The sequence below is a fragment of the Limulus polyphemus genome, unplaced genomic scaffold, assembly GCF_000517525.1.
Source record: "Limulus polyphemus unplaced genomic scaffold, Limulus_polyphemus-2.1.2 Scaffold1403, whole genome shotgun sequence".
In the NCBI taxonomy this organism is placed as follows: Eukaryota; Metazoa; Arthropoda; class Merostomata; order Xiphosura; family Limulidae; genus Limulus; species Limulus polyphemus.
Window position 1 is genome coordinate 146899 of NW_013667013.1, and position 8685 is coordinate 155583.

The 8685-nt window shown below is 31.3% G+C and overlaps 1 protein-coding gene across 1 annotated transcript in view; it reads right to left on the reverse strand.

Moving 5' to 3' along the window:
• LOC106463424 (centrosomal protein of 290 kDa-like) overlaps positions 1 to 7993 on the reverse strand; it is a 149136-nt gene extending 141143 nt beyond the window's left edge. The window contains exons 1-2 of the mRNA XM_022390915.1: positions 7980 to 7993; positions 1811 to 1937 (exon numbers count right to left, since the gene is read on the reverse strand). Of these exons, the coding sequence (XP_022246623.1) occupies positions 1811 to 1915 (105 nt within the window). The 5' untranslated portion in view covers positions 1916 to 1937; positions 7980 to 7993. The remainder of the gene's footprint in view (positions 1 to 1810; positions 1938 to 7979) is intronic.
• Positions 7994 to 8685: the final 692 nt, after the last annotated feature.

Consider the following 8685-nt stretch of genomic DNA (forward strand, 5'->3'; position numbering starts at 1 on the left):
AACCAGTGAGTGAGAATCAGTGGTGTAAACAAAAATAGTGAAGTAGTATTTTAGTCATTTTTTGAAAGAGTAACTTAAAATCCATAAACACTATAAAGAAGTGTGTACTATTAAAGGTATTTAGATTCAATTTTTTAGTTTTTTTAATAATTTAATATTTTTTGTTTATTTCTAGATTACTTAAATTTCACACCTGTGCCACTGTTCAGACACCCAAAAAAATCTGAATAGCTTGGTTGCTGATGGTAATATTTCCATTAACAAAATCACTAATCTTTGTGCATGTTGTATTTATATAAAATGTTGCACACATTCATAAATACTCAATAATTTACTACAATATTTAATACTTTAAGAAATAACTTATTTTATGAAAAATGAGTGCTTCAATGTAAAAAAAAAAAGATAGATAGAACATATCATACATTTAGTCAATTCTTAAGCTTACCACATATATTGCAGATCACACAAATGTACAAGTATTGACATGAAACCAAGTTAACTGTGAACTTAGTGCACAAAACAATACCTCAGGGGTCAATTCTTGGGGCTTTGCTCTTTATTTACATTCATAATATTGATAGGGGCTTAAAAGTAAATTACTAAAGTTTGATGATGAAATTTAATTCTTGAATAATTCTATCTGTATAATGTATATTGAGGTATTTCATAATGACTTAAATCACTTGGTAGGTTAGACAAATATTTGGCAAATAGCCATTGATTAAAGTAAGTGGATTTAGGATATCATAATTTGGATCCCAATTTTAATTTGGATAAGGACCAACAGAAGAAAAGAACTTGCCTTGGAAATAATGTATGTGTTCAGATGTTTTCATTAGAATTCATTTAGGAACAACACAAAAGGGAACATAAGCAATAACTTGATAGGCAGGAGCAAATCTGCATAGATATCTCTTTCTTTTTAAACTATTTAATTTATCGAATAAAGGGCATTACATGAAAAAAATCACAATAACAAACAATCCACATTATGTAAATGAACATGAAAGAAGTTTTTCTTAAGATGGTTTACTAAAACAGACCAGAGAGTGGATTATTCTGCAAAACTGAAACACACTTGGAGGCCTCAATGGAGACAGTGAACACTACATTTTACAATAATATTATCATATATAACTCATGCATGTAACTAAGAAATATGACATGGGAATGCCTTACAATGTACAAGTGGTTTCACCATGAAAATGCCAAAATTATCTAATTGTCCATGCAATTAAAGAAAAGAACTGTTTTACTGGAGATGGCACATTATTAGGCATTATCAGTACCCCTAGAAATCCTACTAGTAACATAATTAATGCAACAAAGTACTTGATAATTTCCATTGCAAAACTATAATCATTGAAAATGTTTAAAAGGAGGCAGGTTGCTAAGTAAAGATTATTAGATGTGTATGCTTGGGTTACAATATGCAATTAACACAACATACAGGTGAAAAAATGTGTTCACTCAAGATTCGATTATTGTAGACAGATCTTGTTTTAAAAATTGTACTGGGTCATTAAATCAATACTGTAAGGAAAATGACTGTCTGTCTCCATGTTTACTGGTTAATTTCACACACACTGGCCAACTATTCTAGGCTTGGAATGATTCCCTATAAATTGGCCTGAAGTATTTCTCATTACCATGTCAACACTGCCAAACAGATCTGTACAAAATGTCTATACTTCTTTAAGTAAACCAAAGAATACAGAATAAGTACAGTCACAATAAACAGAATTAATGATTACATTTAAGATAAAATATTAGTTTGACAAACTCCCACTCATAATACTAACTTTACCTCAATCAATTCATCATATATTTTGTCATACTCATCTTCAACATCTTTGTCTCCTATGGCATTTACAGGTATTTTCAAGATTGTTTCCAAGTCTATAGGAGCCATTTTCTGTAAGTGATCTCTGGGCCTTTCTGAAGAAAATGAAAAAGGTATCACATGGCTAAAAGAAAATCATTGCATGTTATATAAAAAAACAGATCTAAATGTCAACTTTTACCACACCTGCACATAAATACATATTATTTAATTGTTATATTTGAAATTCCAAAATGATTAATTTAATTATTTATATTCATTTCATTAACCAGTGTGTTACTTATAAAAACACACAAATATATCAAAGTTTTTTCTAGTCACAAAGGTAGATAATGTAAATGAAAAGTAAACACATTAACAGTAAATAAAACACTGCTCTTACAGTTTCCATTATATTTTTGAAACTGGCTTTGAGAACCTATAATTTCAATTTCACAAGGATCAACTTGTACCTTTATCATTCCTTCATTACCAGTACTACAACTATATTGTCATTATGAGCTCCATGAACATTATCAATCTATTATATGTTACATTTATCACATTTACAGCATTTATTTGCCATATATATTATTATTTACTATTATGCTAGTAGAAGTATTTCACACTATTTTACTTTAAGAGGCTGTTATATTAAACATTTAAGTAAATACTTCTGATCCAATAACCCTGTATCTTATGCTAAACTGTGAAACTTCAAATGAAAGAGTTGGTAGGACTAAGTTGTCTGTTTATCTCTAATAAATAACCAAATTGATATTTCAAACAAGTTTGTCTATCATCTGTAAGTTCCTAAAGAATCCAGTTGAAAGTCTAATACTTAAAAGTACTGTACATCACTATATACCATAAAACTTTTGTAGGCATATTTAAACTGAATTATTTTTACATGCAACATTACTAAATTCTGTTCAATGAGCTATTTTTCAATGGTAATCTTGAGCTCGCACTAACGATTTTAGATAATATGGTTCTGCATACAAAAATTATGAATTATGTTTTTGTTTATCAAACACTTTTTAATTATGAAACTAGTTAGTCAGCCTAGTAACTTTAATTTTGTTTTTATGAGCTTCCTGTTTACTATAAAGTTTCCAATGTTAAAATTAAAGAGGCCAACATCCGCAGCCAAATGCAACATGTCTCCACCATGCAATCCCAATATAGCTAATTATGACACCAGAAAAACTGTGAAAAATAAAGAAAAACTGAAAACTGTCTATATCACTGCTTGCAACCTGCAAGAAGGTATCTTTGGACCATATCATCCCATGGTCAAAACAAGGCTAAGAAATTGATCAAAACCCCTAATATTATGGGTTTATTTAACTTTTTGAACCACCCTACAATGATCAAAAATGGGCAAATCTCACATTTTTGTATGTATGATACTTGTAAAAAAGTATCTTTGCAACAAATCCAATGTAAATTGGCCAAAGTATGGCAGAGTAATTGTCATATAATACCCAAAATTATGCTTTTTGTGGCATCTTCACCCCTATAATTACTAAAAATGGGCAAGTCCATCAGTTTTGTTTGTCAATGTGTGGCATCTGTAGAAAATTATCTTTGTAGCAGATCCAATGTAGATTAGTCAAAATAAGGCAGAGTAATTGACCAAAACCCCCCAAAATTATGCTTTATTGTGAGCTCTGATCTTCTAAAAGAACTCAAAATGAGCAAATCCAAGTTTTTTGTACGTCAATGTGTTTGGCACATGAAAATTTTTATTTGTGCCACTTTTCATCTTGACTGCTGTAAATATGACCACATAGCAGCCAAAAATATACATTTTTGGGTTCTTTGACCTTTGACCCTATAAAATCCTTAAAAATAATTAAATCAAACAATAAAAAGGTGTCTGGGCATACTGGACCAAGGTACAACCTTACCAAGTTGCAAGTCAATCTGCCAAGAAATGAAGGAATGGAAGTTAATCAAAAAGTGTTTGTAAAATAGTATGACTCTCTGCAGAGATATAATACTAGTCATTTAAATAAAATATATATGATTCCTTAATAACTACATTTTGATTTTATTAGTACATAAAACCTGAATGCCATTTGTGTTTTTACTCACACACAAGTACTCAGAGCTACTTCTCATGTCATTATCTTATCCCAGACAAATAGAACTAACAGTAAAAAGGAAACATTCTCTTCCTTCTCAATGTTGCACTATGCACTAAAAATTAAGAAATGTTGAATAAATACATTATGTTTGTGAACTTTCATATGGTATTTTTTTGTGGTTTTCTACATTCCTGTATCTTTTCTATGTTTTTTTTTCCCAATGACTTCAGAGATAGTCAAAAAAAGATCATAGACATATCTGTTTCAAACCAAAGTAAATATGAGCATAATATGACATGGTAGTATATAACCATGCTGAAAAGGATGTGATCCATTCCAAAAGCATATCATTACTGTTAGCAATGCAGCATTATCCAAAATATCACAATACCACAAGGCATTCAAGGCATTTGTTCAAGTTTAAATGAGCTAAAACTACCTTATACCATTACTACTCTCACTATTCTATATAGTAGTGATTAGTTAGCAAAGGCATCAATCTAAAAAACATAAGAAGAAATGATTATACATGAAAATTATATTATAGAACACAAATATGTATTTGCATAGTAAATCAGTTAATATCTAAAAAGCTAAATATTTTGCAATGAAATCATTAAATAGGCATTTGATGTCCAAATTGTCAACATCTCCTCAGAAAATGATAAGAATCATCAGACTACTGAGGTATTTCTGATTCATTGTACTTTGCAAGTGACTTTTAAGGCAATCTAATTGACTAAAAGAATGAATGCTCATCTAAAGCATATTGGTGAGGTAAAAAATATATTTTGCCACCCTAGAAAATTTTTTTGTGGGGCAACCATCCTCTTGCCATCAGCAGATTGATGCCTTTGCTAGTTATTCACATCTATAGCATTGTCACAGTTAATGTCAAATCCAAAACAAGTCATTCAAAACATATAATGAGTAGTGGGATTCAGTACTCGACATAATGGTTTTCCATTGATCTCTGCTTCAATTCTAACTCTGAAGACATCATTACAGCTGGTGTTCGGCATTCACAAATGTGGTGAGCAGCTTGTAGGCTGCAGCCTATTCATGAATTCCAGCAGCATGGAGATTTCCATATACAGTAATTGTTTTTGTTTAAAGTCCTAGGCAATAAATTTAATTCCAGATGTATGGTTTGAATCTTAAGACACATTTCAAAGGTCACATGAACAGAGAAAAGATTAATTTTGTGCACCTGTGCCAAAATCCCAAATTAGCATATCTAGTAGTTTGTCACTTTAATATTAAATTATCCACATTAACTGTAATGGAATGTCTTGAACACTTGTATTATCTATGCTACAACTAATAACCACAAAGATCCAGTAGCTACTTTGCTAATGGCATTTTGATGCCAAAGGTATGATGTGATTCAGAAACAAAGCTCTGTGAGGACAGCTCCATTACTAGCTACAGGTGTGCTAAACTAATATTTTTCATAATACAGTATATTTAAAAATCAGTACGTCCTTTATCACAGGCTAGTCGTTATTACTGTAATGAGCACAGAGCAAATAAAACTTGAATTCATTTATACAGTGAAGACTGATATTAACAGGTAATTGAATTTACATATATTTGAAAGTTTACAAAACCAAATAATGTTTTTGCAATAAGGTTAGTCTACATGAAAAATAAAATTCTTATAAAAAAAAATCTGAGAAAAGGTTGTTACTTACCAATAGAAAGAGAAAACCATTCCTAACATAAATCAACCATCATCCTCTCAAGTATTTGATGAGCTACTATTAATGTTGCACACAAACTGTTAATAATAATCTAAGACAGTTCAAACTGTAAAAACTTGTGCTAATAATACCAAAAGTTATGGTTCTTTCACAATCACTAACAATACCTGTTCTAATCGAAGTAAAACAAAACCATATGAAATTTTTAGTGACTAAACAAACAGCACTGCATCTTCCATTGTATATATTATTCAAAGAGTAATCATGGAAACTTGGATGTTCAAGATTCCTCTCTGTATCCTGAATTTTCTGCTGAAATAATTTGCACATAATTTAGCTGAAGTAAAATGCAGTCCTATTTTTGAATAGCTTCATTTACAAATGTCATGCTAAAAAGAACTCTTGAAATTAATATCCCTATCACATGGTAAAATTGTCACAATGTTTTTTTTCAACAACAATTAAAACAAATCTAGCATAGATGAGAAATGCAACCAAAACTTTAAGTTTGTTTAACAATACTAAATTACACAAAAGTTTATTCAGAAAGCCTAGGCTGTGATTAGCATTCAAGACTTCATAGTGTTTCCACCTTTTCAAAATTGAAGATGCTAATCTATATCTCAAACAATAATAACCACACAAACAAATCTAGGTAGTTGGAAAGTGTACCCTGTCATGGTAATAACACATTCTAACTGCATCTGAAAAAAAGATTTGCTCTGATAATTGGTGGAGCACTAATGCAAAATAATGCTTTAGTCACTTTGGAGCTGTTCACACTAGACTGGGTTTGTACTCACCATGAAATTCTTTAGAACAGGAGATTTAAGTCATCTTCTAAAAAGACGACAAAGGATAGATACAGGACACTGAGAACCCTACCTTCATACCAGTACCAGTAATGATAAAATTCATAAATGACAAAGTACAAATTATGGGTTTAGACTTAACAAGCCTCACACAATAAAACTACAAGCAGCTCAATAGATGCATCAATAGTAAAAAATGAGATGTGAAGTCATTTATTTCAGTTACATGTAGATAGTACCCATAGTTCATACCTCATGGTATAATAAACTATTTAATGCTGGACATTTTCTTCAATGTCTTCCAAGATGCAAGGTAAACTATCAAAGTGTCAGCCATTTAAGTGCACAATAAACTAAAAAAATACATGCTAACACAGAGAATGTTAGTATTCTCTACTCTACTGAATATCACACTAAGTTATAAAACATTTATTTTACTTAATACAATCAAAAGTTTGACAGTATTTCATTCAAACATTTCACTAAATGAAATTATGTATTATTCATGAAATTTACCACATTTTCAAAAGGTTTTCGATAATTCTAGTATAACTATTAGTACTAGATGGCATTGGATTAGTAGATACAGCACTGTTACTAAGTTTTAGCATTCATGATTTTAGAAAAACACACAGGTTCAAGAAGTAGTGACAGAAATGAATAAAAACCCTATAACCTGAGCTCTTTTAAAGGTGGAGCTTTCCTCTTCAGGGGAAAACTGGGAATGTTTTAGCAGATACAGAGTAATTGACAATTATTCTATATCTGCTAACACTTAGTAACAGTACTGTGTTTACTAATGAAAGTTTCATTCAGATGTTCTTGTTAATAATACATAATCTCACTTCATCAAAATTGTCCAGTCATAAATTAAAAGCAGCTTGCAAAGCCGTAACATGTGTAACGTATGTGTATTATATGTACACGTCCAAATAAAGGTAAAGACTAAACAGTAAACGTCTTAAAATGGAATCAGTTGGACTGTGTCAACTTTTCCTCCCACTTTCACATTGTAATGTATTGTAAATGTGACAGTGAGTGACACAGTCATATATGATATTGATATACATTACTGACACTGATACGTTGTGACTTCCAAATGTTTTAATAATATTATAATAAGGCTTACTGTGAGAAAAAAAAAACTTGCCAAAAGTGTCTGTAGAATTTTGTCTCAACGAGCAACGAACTTTATTCACTCTTATTTCGAAATTAGAGTTCAAAATATCTACGTTCTGAAAAGACTACACTCTATAAATTGTTTAATTGCTCTCACTCTACAGACGCTTCCAGTGTAATAGCGATATCTGAATAACAGATGGCGTATTTTCACTTTTAGGAATAAATTCAAATAACCACCGATCAAAATGTTCTTGCTCATCAACGTATTGTGACTACTCAAATTCAAAACTAACTAGTCATACTACAGTTATCTAAAAAGGATAGATGAATTAGACAATAACACAGTTGTGGCTATTACTTGAACTTTAAATCAAAGCAAACTTTTATCGAATGAAACAAAGGTAAATACGAATTAATAAATTACCAAGTTTTGCCAACGATTACCTCATCGGTTGTGGCATCAGGTATTTATTATTGTGATACCGGAGTGAAAAAGTGTGATAAACCACCGCTAGGGGTGGCGGCAATTTAATTCTAAACTTTTCGAAACTAGATTCAGCGTCCTTATTTTTCTTGGGTACTTTCCAAGAGTCCAGTTACCTGATCATCGTGTTGTATGTAATGTGGTAGAGGGTGGTACTATGTGTTGGCTACCCTGTTAATTGGTGTGTAAATTGTTCGAAATTTCTTTTTTTGTTGTTGTTTCAGTTGAGTCTGGAAGAGAGCCTCTCAAGTAAACAATTCAACTTTCCCTGCTTTGGTGTGCGCAAGACTCTTGCAAGGAGTACAATGGTTACTTCACTGTGATGTGTGAGATAAACAGTTGTCTCTCCTGTCGGAGAAGCAGGTAATGGTCTAGGACTTCCACGCTCCTATGCTAGAACACTCATGGATGTAGGTCATGTGTGAGAGATGCGTGGCGTTAAGAACTTGTCGTTGTTTGTAATATTGTGTTTAGTGATGAATTCAAATTCGATGACGAGGAACCCACTTTGAGACTAATAATGCTTGAAGATGGCTTGAATAGGTAATGAAGAAAAACTTTAATATAAGTTTAACATAACAGCAAATGTACAACATTTCGACAAGGTTTTGTCATCATCAGGTGATGTACATTTGCTGTTATGTTA